This window comes from Metopolophium dirhodum, chromosome 6 (genome assembly GCF_019925205.1).
Source record: "Metopolophium dirhodum isolate CAU chromosome 6, ASM1992520v1, whole genome shotgun sequence".
Taxonomy (NCBI): Eukaryota; Metazoa; Arthropoda; class Insecta; order Hemiptera; family Aphididae; genus Metopolophium; species Metopolophium dirhodum.
Window position 1 is genome coordinate 13,097,552 of NC_083565.1, and position 22,184 is coordinate 13,119,735.

The 22,184-nt window shown below is 30.8% G+C and overlaps 3 protein-coding genes across 10 annotated transcripts in view; all 3 read left to right on the forward strand.

Annotated features, from left to right (window-relative positions):
* Positions 1 to 5,278, forward strand: part of LOC132946859 (probable multidrug resistance-associated protein lethal(2)03659) — a 32,322-nt gene extending 27,044 nt beyond the window's left edge. For 2 of the 3 annotated variants that reach the window (XM_061016958.1, XM_061016959.1), the window contains 4 exons: positions 3,166 to 3,411; positions 3,468 to 3,640; positions 3,727 to 3,967; positions 4,039 to 5,278. In XM_061016958.1, coding sequence (XP_060872941.1) covers positions 3,166 to 3,411; positions 3,468 to 3,640; positions 3,727 to 3,967; positions 4,039 to 4,107 — 729 coding nt within the window. In that variant the 3' untranslated portion in view covers positions 4,108 to 5,278. The remainder of the gene's footprint in view (positions 1 to 3,165; positions 3,412 to 3,467; positions 3,641 to 3,726; positions 3,968 to 4,038) is intronic. The other variant, XM_061016960.1, reaches the window with a different exon arrangement.
* A 400-nt stretch (positions 5,279 to 5,678) lies between these two features.
* Positions 5,679 to 7,651, forward strand: LOC132947319 (uncharacterized). Its single transcript, XM_061017580.1, has 3 exons — positions 5,679 to 6,093; positions 6,161 to 6,349; positions 6,443 to 7,651. The coding sequence occupies exons 1-3, from the start codon at positions 6,045 to 6,047 to the stop codon at positions 6,751 to 6,753; spliced, it is 549 nt and encodes a 182-aa protein (XP_060873563.1). The 5' UTR covers positions 5,679 to 6,044; the 3' UTR covers positions 6,754 to 7,651.
* Positions 7,652 to 8,390: 739 nt separating this feature from the next.
* LOC132946861 (poly(rC)-binding protein 3-like) lies at positions 8,391 to 18,373 on the forward strand. 6 transcript variants are annotated; one of them, XR_009664783.1, is made up of 12 exons: positions 9,614 to 9,777; positions 9,946 to 10,041; positions 10,786 to 10,842; positions 10,904 to 11,020; positions 11,076 to 11,333; positions 12,420 to 12,500; positions 12,571 to 12,655; positions 13,249 to 13,426; positions 13,985 to 14,119; positions 14,248 to 17,395; positions 17,583 to 17,615; positions 18,089 to 18,373. XR_009664783.1 is itself a non-coding variant. In XM_061016967.1 (11 exons), the coding sequence occupies exons 2-10, from the start codon at positions 9,952 to 9,954 to the stop codon at positions 17,611 to 17,613; spliced, it is 1,032 nt and encodes a 343-aa protein (XP_060872950.1). In that variant the 5' UTR covers positions 9,609 to 9,777; positions 9,946 to 9,951; the 3' UTR covers positions 17,614 to 17,615; positions 18,089 to 18,373. The 6 variants fall into 6 exon arrangements, 5 of the variants coding, with proteins under 5 accessions (XP_060872949.1, XP_060872946.1, XP_060872950.1 ...); XM_061016967.1 differs by lacking the exon at positions 14,248 to 17,395 and having other exon boundaries at positions 9,609 to 9,777; XM_061016966.1 differs by lacking the exons at positions 9,614 to 9,777; positions 17,583 to 17,615; positions 18,089 to 18,373 and adding an exon at positions 8,391 to 8,694 and having other exon boundaries at positions 14,248 to 15,088.
* Positions 18,374 to 22,184: the final 3,811 nt, after the last annotated feature.

Here is a 22,184-nt window from a genome sequence, read left to right on the forward strand (position 1 = left end):
AGTGAGTTAAGAAAGATGTCCCATTGGTCAGTGTTGTGCGTTGCGAGTAAGGTACGTATGAGAGATATTTTGGCGTTTAGTTGTCGTTTAATTGTCGGGTCGCGGTTTATTTGCCATTCGCGGCGTATACGGTTTTTGTCTTGTATTTCCAGTTTAATGTAGTCTGGTACTACAGTGGACGGGTGTTTGCGTGTCGGTACGTATACGCTGGATTCAACCGCTTGTTGGATATGTTTTGTGAGGTTTTCGATTGCCAGGTCGATAGACTCGCGGTCGTTGGTCGGTTGAGTGGTTGAGTTCGGTAAGTTCGTGAGAGTTGTCGTGTATTTTTTCCAGTTAATAAACCGATTCGTAACCGGTGGAGAAGAAGAGATCGGAGTGCAGAGTGTATCTAGAAGAATGGGGTTGTGGTCGGAAGATAGTTCGTTGAGGTTAGTGATTTGGGTTTGATAGGGTAGTCGTACGAGGGCGATGTCGAGTATGTCAGGTCTGTATCGTGTGCATGTCGGGAAATGTGTGGGAGAAGAGGGAGCAGTTACAGAGTAGTCCGATTGTTGTGCGTGGTCAAAGAGGACACGGCCGGCAGCGTTAGTCGTGTGGCTATACCACAGCGGATGTTTGGCGTTGAAGTCGCCTGCCGAAATTTGCCATTCGGCACTCTTTGTCAAAAGGTCGAGGTCGTTTGTCGTTAGTAGGGTTCCGGGTGGTTTGTATACGGCTGAAATAAGTACTTCGTGGCCGTTGAGTTGTACGAGGATGGAAGAGGTTTGGATGGTTGTGTTTAGGGTAACTGGTTGGTGAACGATACGTCGGTTGACGAGAACGGCCGTGCCTCCGTGGGCGGGCGAGCCCCGCACGGGCGGCAGGTCGTTCCTGTACGTAAAAAAGTTAGGAATGTGAAGTCTGGCCGAGGGTTTTAGGTGGGTTTCGTTAAGTAGGATTATGTCGGTTTTCAGTTTTAGTGCTAAAGAGCGCAGTTCGTCAAGTTTGTGGTTAATGCCGTTTGAGTTCCAAAATAGAATTTTTAAGTTATCCATTTTGGGGGGATAGTATGGTTAAGAATGATTGTATTGCTGTTTGTATCAGGGTTTTGGGGTCCTGGTTGTTTACTATGGCTGTTAAGAGGTTGGTCAGGAGGTTTAAAATGAGGGACAGGTTAATTTGTGGGGCTTCGGGACTGGTCGGTTTTGGTGGTGGTGGTGGTGGGGGCGCTTGGCCGGTGGTGGCTGCAGCGTACGAGCGGGTTTGGGGTTTTATTGTAGTTGTTGGTGGGGGCGGGGGTGGTGTAAAAGTTTGAGTTGTCGGTGGCAGGGTTTGAGGTTTGGTTGTTGGTGGTGCGATTTTGGGTTTTATCGTCAAGAGATGTGGGCATCCGCGGAAATTAGCCGTATGAGGCCCGCCGCAATTGCAGCATGTCGGGGTTTGGTCGGGAGTTTTTTGGCATTCAGATGCCAAGTGATTTCCTGCGCACTTGACGCATCTGGGTGGGTGGCCACAGTTACGGGAACCGTGTCCAAAACGTTGGCACGAAAAACATTGTGCCGGGCCGGAAGGTTTAAGGGCTTCTACCGAAATCGTAAGATAAAATAGGGAGTTGAGAAGGAAGATATCCTTGGCGTTCGGGGTTGCCGCAATGTGTACGAGGCACATGGGCATCGGTTTTTCGGGAGTACCGAAACGGCGGATGTATTTTGTTTGGAAGTTTAGGGTTTCTAGTTCGGATTTTAGATCGTCAGTGGTGATGTCGATCGGTATGCCCTTTAGAACGACCTTAAGGGAACGATCTTCAGGGAGGCTGAAGGTATGGAATTCAGTTTTGCTGTCAACTAGGACTTTCTGAATTTGTCGGAAGTGGGTGGGGTCGGTAGTTTGGACGGTTATTTGTCCATTGGATGTGGTTTTGGCTGTAATTGCCGATGGAGTGAAGTTCGGAAGTTTGTAAATGGTTGGTGCGATTTTTCGCCAGGACGCAGAGTTTAAGATTAAGGGGGGTGGCCTGATTTGCTTGGGTTTGGCTGATGTCGGGGTTTGTTGTTCGGATGTTTTGGCTGGTGGAGGTTTCGTAGTCGGGGCGGAGTGTTGGGCGGATTTGTTTGACTCGGTGTCGGAAGTGGAGCAGTTTGACGACATTGATATTGATGAGTCGGTCGACGGAGTTGGAGAGGGTGGGGAATCCCTCTGTGGACCTTTTAGGAAGGTGGACGGTGGGGATGGCGAGGCACGTGGACGTCCCTTCTTGGAACTCCCGGGTGTTTGCGCGGGGCCCTTCCGCTTGTTAGCTGTCTTGCCCATGGCAAGACCGTAACAAACTCAGGGTTTAACACTGTAGCTCTGAAAAGAGCGATTTTCTGGTGGTGTGACGGGTGGGTTTTAGGGGGGTTTGGTTTGGTCAGGGATGGGATTCTGCGGCAATGAGAGGGCGCGGCCCCTCGACAGATAAACGGTGGGAGGTGGATACCCGTCGCTTTCGCGACGGCTTACCTTGGGCGCTGGTGCCCTGTCGGAGTAGCGGTGAAAACGGCTGTTTTGAGTTGAAGGTTCGTGGTGTGAACCGTGGGCGCTGGAGCCCTGTTGAAGCAGTAAGAACGGCTGTTTTGTGGTTGAAGGTTCGTGGTGTGAACCGTGGGCGCTGTTGCCCTGTTGAAGCGTTGAGAACGGCTGGCTGTAGAGTAGTTGGCAGAGGACGTCTTGCTCGGATGTGAACTGAACGTGAACTAATGATGTGATATGACGTTGCTCCGTAGATGTGACCGGCTTATATATTATGGTGTCCCGTACCGAATCGTAAACCACGGGTGTGCCCGCCGTGCGTGTCCGTGCTTACACCGTTGGTACGGTTTACCTCACTATTTGCGCAGTCTTGGAGTTATGGTTATGGGACGGGTGTCGTTGATTTCGTCATGGTCTCCCCTATCCATAGCCGTACTTGTTGGAATATGTTAAGTGACTAGAAGGGTTTCAAATTCACCGTTAAATCCCTACGACCGTGTCCTTTTGTACGTACTATGTTGTGATTGGTGGTCCTGAAAAGGACCGTTTTATGTGATGAAGACTGCTCCGTTACAGTATATAAGAGTATATTGTTTATCTCGTCTTAATATATATAAATATATTATATAATATTATTAATATATTGAGTAAATATAAGTTGTTGTGTTTCATTAGGTTGGTATCGTTGGAAGAACTGGTGCAGGAAAATCATCTTTGATTGCAGCATTGTTTAGATTAGCTTTTAACGAGGGTAACATAATTATCGATGGTATGGAAATACACGAATTGGGATTACACGATTTGCGATCCAAAATTTCCATCATACCTCAAGAACCAGTTTTGTTTACAGGAACAATGAGAAACAATTTGGATCCATTTGATGAATACCCAGATCATGTCCTTTGGAAAGCTTTAGATGAAGTAAAATTTGTATTTTATTCCATTAATTTATATACCTTCTTAAATAATATTATTAGGTGGAACTCAAAGACGTTGTAGATGATTTGTCCGATGGTCTGAACTCTAAAATGTACGAAGGTGGATCTAATTTCAGTGTTGGTCAAAGACAATTAGTATGTTTGGCTAGAGCAATTATACGAAATAACAAAATTCTCGTGTTAGACGAAGCCACTGCAAACGTTGATCCACAGTAAATAATTTAAATTTTTAAATATTAGTTGTACGTTATTTACAAATACCAAAGTTATATTTATGTTCTTAATTTCTACATTTCAGAACTGATTCTTTAATTCAAAACACTATTAGAAATAAATTTAGTAAGTGTACAGTATTAACAATTGCACATCGTTTGAACACAGTGGTGGATTCTGACAAGATACTTGTAATTGACGCTGGTACAGTAGTTGAATTTGATCATCCATATAATTTATTGAAAAATAAAGATGGATTTTTGTACAAAATGGTAGAACAAACTGGACAAAGCAATGCTCAATTATTACATAGTTTAGCTTATGCGGTATTTATTGTTCTTATAATTATTTTCACTTAAAAGTATACCTAATTCACTTTATATTTTTATTTTTAAAGAGTTACACTAACGCACATATGCCAATAAGCAAACATCAATCGCCAAGTATTACCGAGTATGAAGATTAAATCACATCATAAACGATACTTAGTTAGGACAATATATATACATATCTATTAAATGAAAAAGTTTGTAATCAAATAGGTATTACCTAGATACTATTATTGCATATTATTACATTATTGCAGATTAGTACAACCATTTTCAGAATTTGTACCTAAATATTTTCCCGAGAAAAATCAAATTTTCTGCTTGGGTGCCAGGGTAACGTTACCCCAGCACCACCATAACTAAATAATGCATTTTATAAACTTTTTTTTTATTAATTGTACTATGATATGTACTGATTAGTACAACCATACTCATAATTTGTACCCAAATAGGTATTACCCGCAAAAAATTCAATTTTCCGGCTGGTATTTCTAAATCCATCACTCCAGGTCTAGTATAACTAAATAATACATTTATCAAACATTTTTTTTTTCATTAATTGTACTATGATTTGTACCGATTATACTACAACCATTTTCAGAATTTGTACTTAAATTTTTCCCCAAAAAAAATCATATTTTCTGCTTGGATGCCAGGGACCAGGGTAATGTTACCCCAGTACTACCATAAATAAATAATACATTTTATAAACATATATTTTTTTTTTCATTAATTGTACTTTAATTTGTACCGATCACGTATCAACGTGTTTGGAATTTGTACCTAAATATTTGTTGCTAAAACATCAATTTTTCTGCTCTAATATATAATATGTAAGTACTAATAATAATACCATTAAATCTCTTAAAGTTTTTCATGTTTTATTTAAATTAAAATCAAAAATGTTATTTTATAAAATGTGTATCTGTAAATGTATTTTTACTTTTACTGCTAGTATATTAATTTATAAAAAAATATTTTTTCCAAAATATTCTGCAATTGGCATAACCTAACACAACCTAACCTAACCAGTCGTCTAGTACTTGTTCTAATATAGTATCAAACGTTTTTAGTACTTTTTCTGGTGGAACAAATGTTTAAGTACCAGTCACCTGAGTTTCGAGCTTTATGTTACGAAGGTGCGTTACCCTGGCACCCCAAGGTCAAATTTTCGACTTGAAAACTGTTGGGTATTATGTTATTTGTTATGTAACAATTTGTAACCACAAAAAAAAATTTTGTAATCACACCGGTACCCCCGAAAAACCACTTTACAAGTTCCGGGTGCCAGGGTAACGTTACCCCGGCACCCCGTACAACAAAAAATGAAAATTTCGACTTGAAAACTGTTGGGTATTATGTTATTTATTATGTAACAATTTGTAACCACAAAAAAAAATTTTGTAATCACACCGGTACCCCCGAAAAACCACTTTACAAGTTCCGGGTGCCAGGGTAACGTTACCCCGGCACCCCGTACAACAAAAAATGAAAATTTCGACTTGAAAACTGTTGGGTATTATGTTATTTGTTATGTAACAATTTGTAACCACAAAAAAAAATTTTGCAATCACACCGGTACCCCCGAAAAACCACTTTACAAGTTCCGGGTGCCAGGGTAACGTTACCCCGGCGCCCCGTGCAACAAAAAATGAAAATTTCGACTTGAAAACTGTTGGGTATTATGTTATTTATTATGTAACAATTTGTAACCACAAAAAAAAATTTTGTAATCACACCGGTACCCCCGAAAAACCACTTTACAAGTTCCGGGTGCCAGGGTAACGTTACCCCGGCGCCCCGTACAACAAAAAATGAAAATTTCGACTTGAAAACTGTTGGGGATTATGTTATTTATTATGTAACAATTTGTAACCACAAAAAAAAATTTTGTAATCACACCGGTACCCCCGAAAAACTCGATGTACAATATGTATGATTAGTATTTTATATACTATACGATATCGGACATGGCTTCATAATTGGAGAGCAAGCTATATTTGATGGTCAAATGAAAATGGTCATAATTAATTAGGAGGTACTCATATAAGATTACCTCGGCAATATTAAATTAATGGATGCAATGGATACAATTTCATCAACAGCCAATAAGCTGTTAAAAGGTATGCCATCATACATACAAGTTAACCAGTGTTCCGAACCTAACCTAACCCGATCTTTTCTGTCCAGAATTTTCTTTAGACAATAGATATGAAGTAATATCATTGACTGCTTATGAGGGGAAAATAAACATTCAAGAAAATATTAACAACTTCTTAGATAAGAAATTTATTGAGTGTAAAAGCTGCAAAAGTGAGAGAGTTATAACTGCCAGCATAAAAAACCATTTGTTGATAGAACTACTATCATTACCTACAGGTACTTTATACATTTTTAAATAAAGATAAAGAAAATCAATAAATTTATGTTTTTTAATCATTTTAATTCTTATACATTGTTCTATATTCTCAGATCTAGAAGCATCAATAAGCATATCCAATCTGAGTGATATAGGAGCAATCCAAAACAATTATGCAGGAGAAGTCCATTTGTATTTAGATGATATTCCAAAAACAATAAAAATTAATGATATTTATTTTTTGAGAGGAGCTATAGGGTTTTGTGGACAAGACCGGTGGGGATTAAGAGTGACCACAGGACACTATAAAGCGTTTGCATACAGATCAAATGACCAATGGGAAGTGTATGATGATCTCAGAGATGGCATATCATTAAATACAAAAAAGAAGGAAAATATTGAAATGCTATTGTATTCAAAATAAATTGTAAATATAAAACGTCAACATTTCGAATTAATTTTTATTTAAATATATTCCGTTTCCAATTAATACGTGAGGTGCTCAACAGGCATGTGACATTTATGTAAAATAAAAAAAAACATAGTTATCTTACTACAATTATTAGCAATTAATTAAAAATAATGCTAAAGAACACTTTACTGAAAATTAGAGTGAATTAGTAAAGTATAAGTTTAACTTATTTAACTATAAAAATTGTATTCAATGTAAATAATATAAAAGTATACTAAAATTAAATAAATAAAATTACAGGTAAATCAATATAAATTAAAACGATAGTCTGTCAGTTCATACTACTAAGTATATATTTTTAGTATACATTTATATTGCTGTAATTAATTGTATTAATCGAAACTTCTCTTTAGATCTAAATATATCACCTCATATTTCTCAATTGGTAGTAAAATGAGGCTATTTCAGCAATAATCAATAGTTTGTCAACAATTTGGGAAATCCATCGAAAATTGGATACAATTTTTTTTTAACTTAGAGTTTTGTACAACCTAAGTGTAAAATTGTATTCAAAATTTGTCCAAACATGAAAACTATTTTAATTATTCATTCATAACTTCAAAAACAATGGTCTAAACTCTAGATACTTGAAAATTGAAATGTAAGCACATCTATATAAATGTCTTCCAAAATATTGAAAAACACTAAATACATATAATATATATAAAAGGAAGAAATCAATATTTAGGGACCACAAACATAGATGGAAAACTTTTTTTTTGAATTTAAAATGAATGGTTCAAATTGTCAACTGAACTGGACATAAGATATTGAGTTTGGTTCTAAAATCTTAATTTAGAAAAAAAATCCTATTCAACTTCTGAGACTCAGGTAAGCATATAATTCAAACATACAATTTTCAATTAATTTAAATACGAACTAAATAATGAATGTAAAAAGACAGTAGTTCCGAAGCACCGATGTGGTTACAAATTGTTACATAGTAAATAACATAATGCCCAACAGTTTTCAAGTCGAAATTTTCATTTTTTGTTGTACGGGGTGCCGGGGTAACGTTACCCTGGCACCCGGAACTTGTAAAGTGGTTTTTCGGGGGTACCGGTGTGATTACAAAATTTTTTTTTGTGGTTACAAATTGTTACATAACAAATAACATAATACCCAACAGTTTTCAAGTCGAAATTTTCATTTTTTGTTGTACGGGGTGCCGGGGTAACGTTACCCTGGCACCCGGAACTTGTAAAGTGGTTTTTCGGGGGTACCGGTGTGATTACAAAATTTTTTTTTGTGGTTACAAATTGTTACATAACAAATAACATAATACCCAACAGTTTTCAAGTCGAAAATTTTACCTTGGGGTGCCAGGGTAACGCACCTATGTTACGATTCTTCTGCCTAGATACAACGATAAAGACTAGGACAAATATGAAAGCGTTGTCTACTTTACCCACGGGGTCTAACACCGTGCTACGTTTATGAGGTCTATGACTCAAGCCGTAAGTTGTCCTAATGTCCTATGCTGTCTGTGTAAAATGTTATCAGTGTCCATTCTGATTGTTATATTCTGTGTTATCATGTTCCAAACACAACGTTATCACTTATCACTAATCAGTAATCACAATATCCACTATAATCGTTTTTCAATGCAGTATGCGTCCAATTCTGAGTTCAGACTTCAGAGTTCAGACAGCTTCGTAATTATAAATAATAATTACAAATCATTAATTATATTATACCAGTTTAATATACACCCTACCTATTGTATGGCCGCCATCATCGTCTCCGACCATCAATGTACGATATTTGAATAGAATCGGTATTCTTAAAGTTGTGTAAATAGACCATATTCCATCACATCGGCGCCTCGTCTATTTGACAGAAATTCCAGTAAGTGAACACCTCCAACGACTTCACGAGTAAGTTATATTTCAGGTAAATAATTTTACTTACAATAATGATTGATAACAAATCGTTTCGTTCTATTATAATACTGTGCCCATTGCCCAATTATCTCGGATTTATTTACTATTTAACCAGTCGCCAGGACTGGAAAGTGGAAATAATATGAAGGTATAGTTATTAGTTATGTAGCATTTTACTATTAGACATTTCGATGGTTTTAAAGACATCCTGTATAATGTATCAAACTATCAAGTATCAACCATGGTCTATGAACGAAATTCGTTTTCGCATCAACTTTCTAACTTGCGGTTGTGATTTATGAGGATTCAAAAATCCCGCCCGGAAATAGATAACTAAATTGATTTATATTATACCTACTCTAAGTATATATTCTATAATATGCGTATGTATTATGTATTGTTCTGTGGTGTAAGTAATCCTGCAGTGACCCAGTGACCGCAGCGAGTTCAAAGTTTCAAACCTACGCTGAACTAGTCCAATAATATCAATAAGCGATTTCTATTTTAATATTTCTGGTGAGGCCGTGATCATAGTGGTTTATTCAGTTTCCTGATGAGAACCATTATATTGTTGATTAGTCGATGAACTAGTGTCTAGTGTACTGCGTAGGTGCATAATTTATACATTTGCTACCCATTTTTTTTTTTTTTTTTAATTTTATAATTAAATATTAATATTATATATTTTTATTTTTATTATTTATAATAATATTATTATGTAGCCATGCCATGACGCCGTACTACAACAACAATCGTTTATTCGTTTATCACTATCACTTATGAATGATAATATGTACTATATGGGTAGTTTTTACTTTTTTATACTATTGTTTGTGGGAGGGGCTGAGGAGAGTATTATTTTTTTTTATAAACGGTAACACTGCGTTATTTCTTGCGTCTATCACACGAATAATAATATCTTAATTCATGGTCTATCAAAAATCAAAATATCATTATATCACAATATAATATTAATAATATATTATAATCATCAAAAATAATAAATGTCAAATTATTTTACTCAAGAAATATACTCAAGTAATTAATGATACCAAACTTCAATTTGCACTTTTGCAGCGATCGTAGCCCTTAGGTACGTCGTGTGTTCAATTCGCATACTGCATTGCTGCCAGGTAGTACCTAGGTACGCCATACAATTAGTTGATGCTATAGTGTCTAGACCTGGCGGTTAAATCTTTTATTTTTTCCGTTATTAATTAGGTAAATATTACATAATAAATTCTTGACGATTTCTGTTTAGGTGAAAATGGAAAACGTACAGCAAAGTTCCAATGGATCTAGTTTCAATGATTACAACGATGTCAATTTGACCATACGGATTCTATTTCATGGCAGAGTATGTTGTATATTTTTTTATTTGTATATTGTGTTATTTAAGAGCACGCTTAAACATGCATTTGTTGACTGTATGATTATTTTCAATAGTTATTTTTTTAATATTAAGTAAGGTAATCCATTATTAAACTTGAAGACAATAACATTATCTATACTCTCGTCTCATTTTCTCAATATTCAGAAGATGATAGAATATTTAATAATACCATAAAAGTATGATATTGGATATGACTACCGAGAGAGCACAGCCTGTTGTTATTGTCATAGGTTTGATAATATTGATAAATGTTTAATGTGTTTAATAAAGCTACCTAACCTATTACCCATTGAACAAAACTTTCAGAACCGAAATGTTATATGTGTAGAAACTACTCATACATGTGTATTATATAGTATGATCTTAAGAATAATCTTGGATTAATAAGTGATTATGATTTATTTATTCAAGCTTTTTATTCATTTTTAATTTTTTTCTTTTAATATGTTATTACTAGTATGTTAAACACAAACAAAAAGCAACATTGATGGACTTATAAAATATTTATATTATTTTTTTTTAATAATTGTACTTGCCTAAAACATTGAAAACAAAAAACAATTCATTAGCTTAATTATAAGAATAATGTAGTGTATTTTTAAAATGTAGTTTGCAAATTGTAAACTAAATGTGTGCACTTTGTTTTATATTATATGTACGTACTATATTCATTTTTATGATAAAATACATTTCTTTTTTTAACTTTAGGAAGTAGGAAATGTGATTGGTAAAGGAGGTGAAACTGTCAAAAATATAAGAGACCAGGTAAATAGTTAAACAATTGTTCAGCCTATTTATATTTTAAAATAATTTAATACTTTTTTAGTCTGGTGCTAGAGTTTTAATCTCTGATGGTTCAACTCCAGAACGTATTGTGACTATTACTGGAACTACAAATGCAATTTGTAAAGCTACTGAACTTATTGGACTAAAAGTCGAAGAAGTAAGAACTTTTATGTAAATCTAAATTTAAAATTACATTTTTAACTTTTTTTTAGTTTTTTGAGAGACAAAATGGCGATTGGAATGGCCCAAAAGCACCTTTGACTTTTAAGCTAATTGTACCAGCATCTCAATGTGGTTTCATAATTGGTAAAGGTGGATGTAAAATAAAAGAAATTAGAGAATCAAGTGGAGCTGCCATACAAGTAGCATCAGACATGTTACCCAATTCAACTGAACGTCTAGTTTCAATCACTGGTACTACGGGAACAATATCTCAATGTGTTTATCAAGTGTGCAATGTACTATTAGATGTAAGGAAAAATAGAATATTTATTTACAGCATTAAGTAAATTATATAGTTGAAATATGGTATTCTGGTGGACACGCGAGATAAAATGATCTATAAATATTAATAATGTTAAGGTATTTAAATTTATTAGACAATGATTGAAATGTTTTTGGTTTTGAATCAGTGTTATTTCTAGTAGTTAGACGAGTAAGAAAACTGTCCGAGGCTCAAAGAAACTTAACTATATATGAGTCATAAATTAATAATTTGACATAAACTTAAGTTCTGTTGGTGTTTAGAGAGTTAGCCATATTTTTGTTTTACAAAATAGTAATAATAAAAATGTGAAGACATAATTATATTCTGGAAATTAGTCACAATCACTCAAAAACTTCTTAAGGGACATCATTTAGGATATTTCTAATCCCACCTTAGCCTCACTGGATCTATGTGTTAGTTGTAAATGATTATTAGTATGAGTGAAATTCAATAGGGGTACCAATCTTTTATGTGCATGAACATGTCAATAAATCGATAACATAATAAATTTTACAATTACTTATTGTTTTGAAAAAATTAAACTTAATTAATGTTGTCTGGTTTTAATTCTGAAAAATGTCTGTTTATTGTACGAAATACTCCATTTATATTTTCAATTTTCAATCACCATAATATAAGATTTAATTTTTACTAAGTGCTCCTTAAAATCTATTGCCAATTTTCTGTTGAGTTCAAATTCTTTTCAGAATCAAAATCTTATAACGTAAACTTACTTGAATTTTGTAAAAATCTCAAGGTCTTTTGAGCTAAAATTGACGTCAGTAGCAAGGCCTTTTAACTCAAACTTTTATTTATTAGCTTTCCCAAGTGTTTATAAGTTGTATTTAAGCCTTGAGGTATATAACTTAAAAAATATTGAAGTTGAATTTGTTTTTATTCTCCTTGACTAGTTATTGAGACTAATGTAGGTATTATAATATTGGTTTTCACATTGTTTTTTTTTTGCGTTAGTTCACTCGATTTTCAGTATATTTTAGTTACTGAAATTATTGTATATTTTAAGTCCTAAGATAATATTAAATATCTAATATAATTTATAAATTTTTAGTCGCCTCCACGTAGTGCAACAATCCCTTATGATCCTCGTAGTAAAACTTCAGGATTTGCTAGCAGTGCAGTTGGTAATGATGTAAGTTTCTTATTACTAATTAAGATTTATTAATAATGCTCATTTTGTACCTATTTTAACATCATTTTAGTTTGGAAGACAACGCACTAATCCTTTGGCCAGTCTTGCAGCTCTTGGGTTAGGAACTGCATCAACTGGAGGTATCAATCCAGCTGGTATGTATTAATATGTTTTTAAAATTTGAACAGTAGTGACAAAGCTCGGTTTTATAATGATAAGTATTTCAAGCAATTTGTGTGCAATCCCTGTTTTTCCCGGCGCTTTTGAAAACTATTGAGAATTTTAAAATTTGACCTGAATGCACCAACTAGATTCACTTTCCCATTGAACAAGATATTGTTGAAGAAAATCGAAGCAGTTTTACTGTCCCAAACCGTGATGACAAATACAAAAAAACACACATTGTAAAATCAATACATTCATCGCTCAGAATCTAAAAAACTTTAGGACAATATCTATGACTAGCCTATATCTTTTACACTTCTTTTTTTCATTGGAAACACAAATAATTTACGGATATGAGGGTTTATCTTAATTAATTTTTAGTTAATACAATTTGCATATTTCGAATAGCTTATAGATGCGTACTTGAAAATCATTTGTGTGCGTGTTTGAACTAATCAATAATGATACGTTCTGAGTTTTTAAATTTAATTATAAATAGTAAAGTAGACGGATGTAAATATCAATGTGATTAACCAGTTTACCTTTTGTATGATTTTTTTATAAAATAAAATTATATGTTTAGCCTTAGCTGCATTGGCTGGAAGTCAGTTGAGAACAGGTAATCGTCAAAACCGAAATGGTGGTGGGGAACATAAAAATCAAAATTCTAATTCAAACACTGAGACAATATCTATGACTGTTCCTAATGATTTAATTGGGTGTGTCATTGGAAGAAGAGGAAGTAAAATCGCAGAAATACGGTAAGTTGTACCAAACATAGTATCCTACTCAATGTAAAAAAATTTTTTTTCAATTTTTTTTTATTACTCACTATAAGTTTATGATGACACTAAACATCTTTAAAGATGTTTTAGATACATTTTTTTTTCTTAAAATGATTAGTTTGTATATTGTATATTTTATTTATATATATATAAAAATATATAACACTAATCATTCTGGTTATAATACATTTTTACTGTGATTATAATTGTCAACACTTTAACTTTCATAAGTTAATATTTCTATTATGAAATTATTTGTTCTGTAAATTTTCATTTCAAATTCTTACTCAGTATTCATTAAAGCTTAAAATTAGAAAATCAAACTATATTTTTTCTTAATTTAATAGACAATCAATTTTAAAATAAATCTTTATACTAACAACTAGAATAAATAGTTTTAATAAATAGATACTCTTTATCTAGAGTTTAGATTACGTGTATTGATCATATTAATGGTAACATTTGAAATTAATTGATTTATTTTTTTTTTAAATAATAAATAGTAAATATATTTTGTGTATGTATTTTATATAGACAAATAAGTGGTGCTTTAGTGCATATAGCTAAAGGTGAAGGAACTCATGAAAATGGTGAAAATGAAGATCGACATATAACAATTACAGGAAACAAAGATTCTATTTCAGTTGCCAAGTACTTAATTGAAATGAGGTACAACTTTATTGTTATGTTTAAGACAATATTCATGGGATCATAGTTGAGAATCCTAGTGTTATCATTAAATCCCTCGTATTGTATTATATGTCCTTTTTTATCACTAATCCCAATTTCTTCTCTAGCGTGGAACTGCAGAAAGCCAATCTTGAGGGGGCAAACTCATCCTCTAGTCCTGACGATGGGTCCAGCTCAACCTTGCCCACTCCTCCAACAGTGGCCGCATCTCCTTTGTCGTCCGCCATCCCATTGGCTCAACTATTTGCCAAGCCGGGTGCCATTAATGCCCTATCCAGCTTATCTGCTCTTGGCGGCCTAACCGACCTCTTGGGAGCCTTATCTGGCGCCAATCAATCCCCTCCGATACAGACCACGGGTGTCCATCGCCCGAAAAATTATTTCCAGAGAAACCGCAGTCCTTCAGGCGAAAAAACCAAAGCGGACAGGACCAAGTTTGCTCCTTACTAAATGCTAATTGATCCCAAATCCGCCAATATTCATATTAATGTTTGGTCCTACCCATCTTCAATTCTTTATTTTTAAGTAGTTTTTTATTATTTTATAATTTATTTAACTATCATTAAGAAAACTTCTAATTTATGAAAGTCTGAAGAAAATTCTAAAAAAACATTCTTTTGTTTTTAAAAAATTTAACATGTTTGATTTTCTTTATGGTTAAACTTCAAACATTATAGTTACAAATCTCTTTCATGGGTGGAATTATTGCATTTTAAGGTTTTAGTCTATCATTTTTATTTAATATATTTTATTGTGTCCAATTTATAATATTTCACTTTTTAGTTTAAATTGTTTCCAATCACTACTTATAGCCTATATCTTTAGTTCTTACATTATATTTTTGTAGATCTTATTGATAATATAACTTGTATTCCTTATTTTATTTATTTATTTCTTAATTTTTAAAAAATTAGTATGAAATCCAATAAATAAAATCTACTCTGCTTACATTTGTTGATATTATATTTTTGTAATTACATAATGTACTTACGGGTTTTCAAATATTAATAAGATAATAACTCGTTTTTACTACTTCATGTAGTGATGAAATAACATATTTATGTTTCAGCTTGTCTTTTTATTATTTATAAAAAAAAAAAGTTACTTCATCGGTATTAATATTTTTTGAAGTATTAACTTCATTATTTATGAAATACTTGTATAACTTAATTCTTATAACTTAGTTAAACAGAATACATATAAACATATATTTTAATTTTTTTATTTCTAAAGTGTCATCACTAGCATTTTGAAATTTGTCTTGGATGAAATTAAAAATTTGTCCCCTAATATATTTATTAAAATAATTAAGTTAATTTAATGCTAAATTGTTTGAATATGTTTGAGGGAGTACTCCTTTCATATACTATCTAGTATTTTATATTGTATATTCTATGTACAATCATCAGTTCTAACCGTATGCTATATTTTACTTTACAATATTTTTTGTGATACGTATAATATCATTAAGTAAATGCATAATTTATTTTATTTAACAATATATCGTATTATTTGTCATTGCCTAAATTACGAGAAAAAAGATTTTAAGTCTTTAAATAATAATGTCCATTTGATATTTTTAATTATCTTAATTTTGTTTCATTTTTTATCATATTTCCCCCTCTCCCATACACACCATATTATACTATTCTTTTAATGTTGAAAAACATTTTCATTGTTTCTGTATGTATATTACACACAGATAGTAAATCTAAAATTATGGTAGATATCATATTGAATAAGTACTATTATGGTGAATAACCACAAATCAATGTTTTTCACTGTTAACATGAATACTCTTTTGGTCTATGTGTTAACATAATTAGTGGAGCTTCTATGCACGTTTTGGTCTGGAGTGATCTTTTCAAAAATGTCATAAAAATATTTAAGAAAATTAGTTCATGAAATTATATTTATACGTGTCTAATACAAATTGTGGTTCAACTTAACTAAAACAAACTAATAGTATAGTCATTTATGTCGCAATTTTAGTTTTTACACATTATATTACATTAATTATATCGTGATATTGTATTATTACTTATTACACATGTGTACCATGTGTGCACACTCATACACATATTATAATTACAGTTGCACCATAATAATTATTGAAATTATTAATTATATTGTTATAACAAATAATCAATAATGCATAGTAAAGATTATCTTGATAAACTTACCGTTAAGTTTACATCCCAACTAAAATTAATTTTCAAGTTATTTTTTCACAAGATAATTCTGGTTAAAAAAATTTGTCAGAGACACCTCTATAGTTTTAAGAATATTAAAAATGATAAATCACATTTTCCATTCTTGCTTCTTGTGTTTAACTTTTAATGGCCTTAAACTAATATTTAATTTATTTTTTATTTAAAATTATACAACAATTATAACGAATCTTAAAAATTGATTTTACACTTATAAAGAAAGTAAATTAAACATTCATAAAAGGTTCTTAGAATAAAGGGTACAAAATAAAATAATATATAAAACATATACAAATTGTGTATAAGAAATAAAATTTTATTCAATTATTTTGTGATAAAAATTATTATATTTGTATTTAACATATTATTACACAATTTAAATCTGAAGATAGCTTTTAAATTTTAATCAAAACTGGTAGTTACCAATAAACATAATTACTACTTTCTACAATCTGTGTTTTATTTATTTGATGTATTATTTATTTTATTGTATTACAATAAATTTAAATATTGTATTACAACTAAAAACACTAAAATTAAATTGAAACTCTTTACTTTTTGACTAGTCTGCTTTGTGTTAAAATTTAAAACTAATCACCTTGTATTCATAATTGTAAAAGTATGATAAAATAATTAATATATTTTATTTCATTTTCAATTGTATTATAATCCTAGTAATACATTTACATTCAATATAAAATTAAATTTAAATAATAATAATAATATGTTTGTATGTTTTTTTTTTAGTTGTATTATTAAGTTTATTGTTCACTTTTAAACTAAATTATCTAAATCAATTTTTTCCTTAATCCCACTTTGTGGTCTGTTTCTATATATAATTTGACACTTCGGTAATACTGTCTACCTGTGAAGTGTTAGCTATTTATAATCTTCTACCACATATTTTGTGCTATCTAATGTATAAGCAACTACTTTTACGATTACTATCATAATCCTTATTGATGATTATTTAATAATATGATCTATAGCTACAAGTAAGCTATTTTTTTCCTGAAAAAATCCATCAAGATAACACACTCAATGGGTAATTTATATTTAAATTGTATGCTTAAATTATTGTTTCTAATTTTATTATGTGAGTGTCATTATTTTCCTTTTTTATTTTACTGATAATGCAATCCAACATTTACAATCATATATTATTATTAAGCTGTTTTAGATTTAGATTTATATTTACTAATCAAATTTGTTTTATCTTTATTTATTTTTAGAAATATTGGTCGAACTGTTGATGTGTTTTGAGTGTGAGTATTTATAATGATCATAATAAATATTTTAAAATAAATAATAGGATGTCGTTGCAATATTTGCTTACTCTCTCTAACCCATGCACAATTAAGCAAATTTGCATCCAGCAGAACTGACATTGTGTCATTTTAGTATATAGAGTGATTTGACATACTATCAAACGTAAAGTAAAGAACATTATCTGTGTTTATATCTTGGTTTTTTACAATATTTAAATTTTAAAGTGAAATTTGGGCATTTTTTAACTAATATTTTACAGCATGCATACAAATTTAAATATCATATAAATTTCAAGCATACAAAACCAGATAGTTTTTTTAAACTTTAAGTTTGGAAATTTGTCAAATCATTATAATCAGCGTTTCCAACTACTTTTCCTCCGATGGATACCTTAGAGATTGAAAAATGATTGCAGACTCCTTAACAAAAAAAAACAAAAACAAATAATTACATTTTTATATATTTACAGATAATTTTGAGGATTCCTAAGGCTCTTCTAACCACATTTTGGGAAATGCTGCTATATACCTAAGCTAATAACTCAATCTTGGTTCTACCGTTCAATAGAATGCAAATTTGCTATATTGTGTGTGGATCAGAGAGAGAAAACAAATGATATGCTGAAATCAATATACATTCAGATAATGTAATGTTATATATAATGAATATAGACATTGTATTAATAATTACTTAAGTGATATAATATGTATATTGTAAAAGTCTAAATAATAAGAAAAAGTTGGTTGATGACAAATTGTTGTAAATTGTAATCAAAAAAAGTAAAAAGTTAGTTACTTACTTTCCTTTTTAAGTATTTGTTAATTTCATTATCTTCTATACTTTTTGAAAAAAATCAATGCATACTAATAATATAAATATATATGCTTTTACTACAAGGTATAGCAATTAGCAAAAGTCAGTTCCTCAATAATAATAATAATAATAATAAGCAGCATTTAATAAGACACCGGGAACCGACTTATGCTGCTCTCTGTATATAACTTGCATAAACAAGCAATACTAGTGCTTGTGCTAGTTTCTAATAATGTGTTAAGTCAAGAGAACATTTTATTTTGTGACTAGAGGTATTAAATAATATTTATAGATTTATCAAAGGTGTGGTTGTAGAATTTACCAGTGAATTAACAAGTATCAATAAATTGTTCATAAAGCCGACTATAGTAAATGTAAAGTCGTTATACATTTTAATAATGTTATTAAAACGGTATTACCAAGGCTGGGCATTAATGAGTTAAAAAGTTAAGTTACTGTTAAATTGCATAGAGTTACTTTTTTTTAAAGTAATTTTTAACTTGACTAGTTCAATTTTGTTCCATGATATACAATTACTAATCAGTCAATTAATTGTATAGTATTGTTAAGTTAATTGTTTTCCTAGTATGATCTACATAATTATAAAATATATAATATTGTCTTATACAAATAATTATTGTTTTTATAAATAAAAATAAAAAATTGTAAATACCTATTATTAATAATTTTTATTTTATTATGTTGAAGTGTTGAATGCACTTATATAAATACAACTTCAGAATTATTATATTCTCACCCAAACCATTAATTTCAAATTTTTCAACAATAACGCTTAACTTTGTTAAAATAATTAGTTAACCCGTCCAGCCTTGGCCCTTGGGTATTGTATTAAGCGTAGACACGTAGTATTGTGAGGTCTTAAAATTGGTAAAGTTTTTATAACGAAATAAATTAAGTATTCTGATTGAATATAATGTTTTTAGTGAATCTAAGCATTTTAAAAACGATAAATTTAAATTTTTAATGTACTGCAAGTCTTCTGGTAGTGTTGAAGTTGGAGTGAAATAGCTATAGGCGTAATTAGGCTAAGTCCCCCAAGTTTTATCAGTTGTCCCATCCCTCCCCCAATTTTTAAATTATATTTTAGTCTAAAATAATAATTATCAGGGTTTGTGCTGCTAATACAATTTTAGGCCTTCAAGAAAAATGTCCCTAGTTGTGCCTATGGAAATAGTATCAGCTATCAAATAATAACATACATTTAACACCAACTACAGATCATAATTATTTAACTATTAAATCTGTTAAAAAGTCCTTAAAAAAAATTAAAGTGAATATATTTAATCAAACTATTGTGGGCATCGACAATGTTGGGCGGTGGCCCGTGTACCCTACCTTATAAGCATCCACCAAACATGTTACATGTCCTAAAAATAACAGATAGCTCTTATTAAATTAATTATTTCATATTTGACTTGATTTTATTCAAAAAAAATTTCTTTTTTCAAGTGTAAACAGTAACATTTTTCTAAAATTGTATTCAGTATAACATAGATTATAGAAGATTACAAACAGTTATTTTTACGGGTTAAAAAATACATTTTACTAAAAGTCATAATAATAATTATTAAAATAAAACGAACACCATAAGTATATTATCTAACGTCATAATATAAATGATAGACGGCGCTTTGTGTATGCAATCTAGGGCCACTGATTTATTATTTATCTGTTATCACTATAAAGTGATATGTAACGATATTATATGTATTATTATGTGTTTGTTTGAAGCTTTTTTTTAAGGGTGGAAAATACCACAACATATCAAAAAAGACTGGTCAAAAGTTTTCAATAACTATTTTTTTCATGTATAATAAAGACTAATAATACCAAAAATACCATGAACTCTTTTCTAATAAAAAAAATGCCACAACTATTGAATGTAGAACTTTTATATACAGGTAGGCACCTAATCTATATTATAATATATTATTTTATCACAACAAAAACACGTCGTCGAACTCCATGTAAAAAGAAAGTTCAGTGAATTGAATTAAAGTACACTTATTTTGTTTCAATAATTTATTAACTTGACGAGAAATTAATAATTATATACTTTTTATGACACAAAATAACGTGATCAAAATAAATAAAAGGCATTAGAACTTCATTATAATATTATAATGGACATTTTTACTGCACTTGTCAAAATAATTAAATAATTTCTTTTACATTTACTAAAAAAAACTGTTTTTTACGAACATATCGAACATCCGGTTCTCAGTGCAAAATAAATTTAAAATACAACCGTTGCAGCTTTAGTTGCCAGTTGGAATTTAAACATTATTATATAAACAAACCACTAACATTTTAAAAGTATGAGAATTAAAATTTTAATAAAAAACAAAAACCAAAAGAATACAATAATATCATTAAGCCGTAGTTTATAAATTCTGCCGTATGAATAAAATTATGATTACATATTTTAGACATTATGTTATTTATTAATTAATTGTGTGATGTAAAAAAAAAAACAACATGTTGAAGAAAGTGTATTTTTAAATCTAAAATTAATGATTGTAACTATTGTAGTAAAGTAAGTCCGTATACTACCTACACCATTATACCAATTAACATGACACCAGATAGTTAACCGTTACAACATACCTAATCTTATTTAAGCTCAAAATACATAACCTGTTTTAATATTATTATATATTATAAGGACATCTTTTTTAAAAACCAATGTTTAACTATGCGTTTAGTATTCAATAAATCTATTTTATTAATCTTTTATTTAATCTAATTTAATATAACATACATATTTTTTTTCATTTTGAAATCAGAATTTTTTTACTGTAATCCTGTGTAAGAAAAACGTTACTATGCCGTATAATATACTCCTATCATCAAACGACAAACAGTGATAAACGATGATTAAACGTGACGAATCGTGTTTTTGTATTTTACACGATTTTACCTTATTGTATGCTGCACCAGGTGACTTACTTGGCGTCTATCATAGGCGTGCGCACGGGGGATGCCGGGTATGCCATGGCATCCCCTGCGGAGGTCATCTTTATCATAGTTTATGGTTGTAAATATTTTGATCAAAATTTAAAACATTTTGGTTTTTGACCAAAATATTTTTATTTTTACTTACAAAAATGTTTAGAGTTTAAATGATATCTAATATCAATTAGATTGCGAATGATGCTCATATTTTCTATAGATAATAGCTGATAGTAGATACCATAACCATGATGTTGGCATAATAGCTTGATTATGTGAATTATTATTTTTACATTATCTTAAATCGTGTTCACAAACGACCACGGTTACCACGGTCCGCGATATAGGCATATACATGATAAAATAATGTTCTTTTATCATGGGCATATATTTAATCATATCTCATATTCTCATTGTCACTATTAACATTATCAACATTCTCATCATGACATTACACCACAGAATTTTATAAAAAAAACGTTATTCTGTCATTATTCTAACACACAATAATCATGGCAGCTAAAAGTAAAAAATTGAAAACTTTGCATGAGTTTTTTATGCCAAACACATCAAAACGAAATTCCGGTAAGTTTATATTAATTATATTAGTACTTTAATATAATATAATCCACATATCCACAGTCTATACATATTATGTAAGCTGTTTTATTTAACTTATGAATTAATAATATTCATTTTATTAATTTAGGTGACAATGATCCAGATGATCCAGTAACATTAGAACAGTGTAGTCAAACAGTGGTAGAATCCGAAAAAAT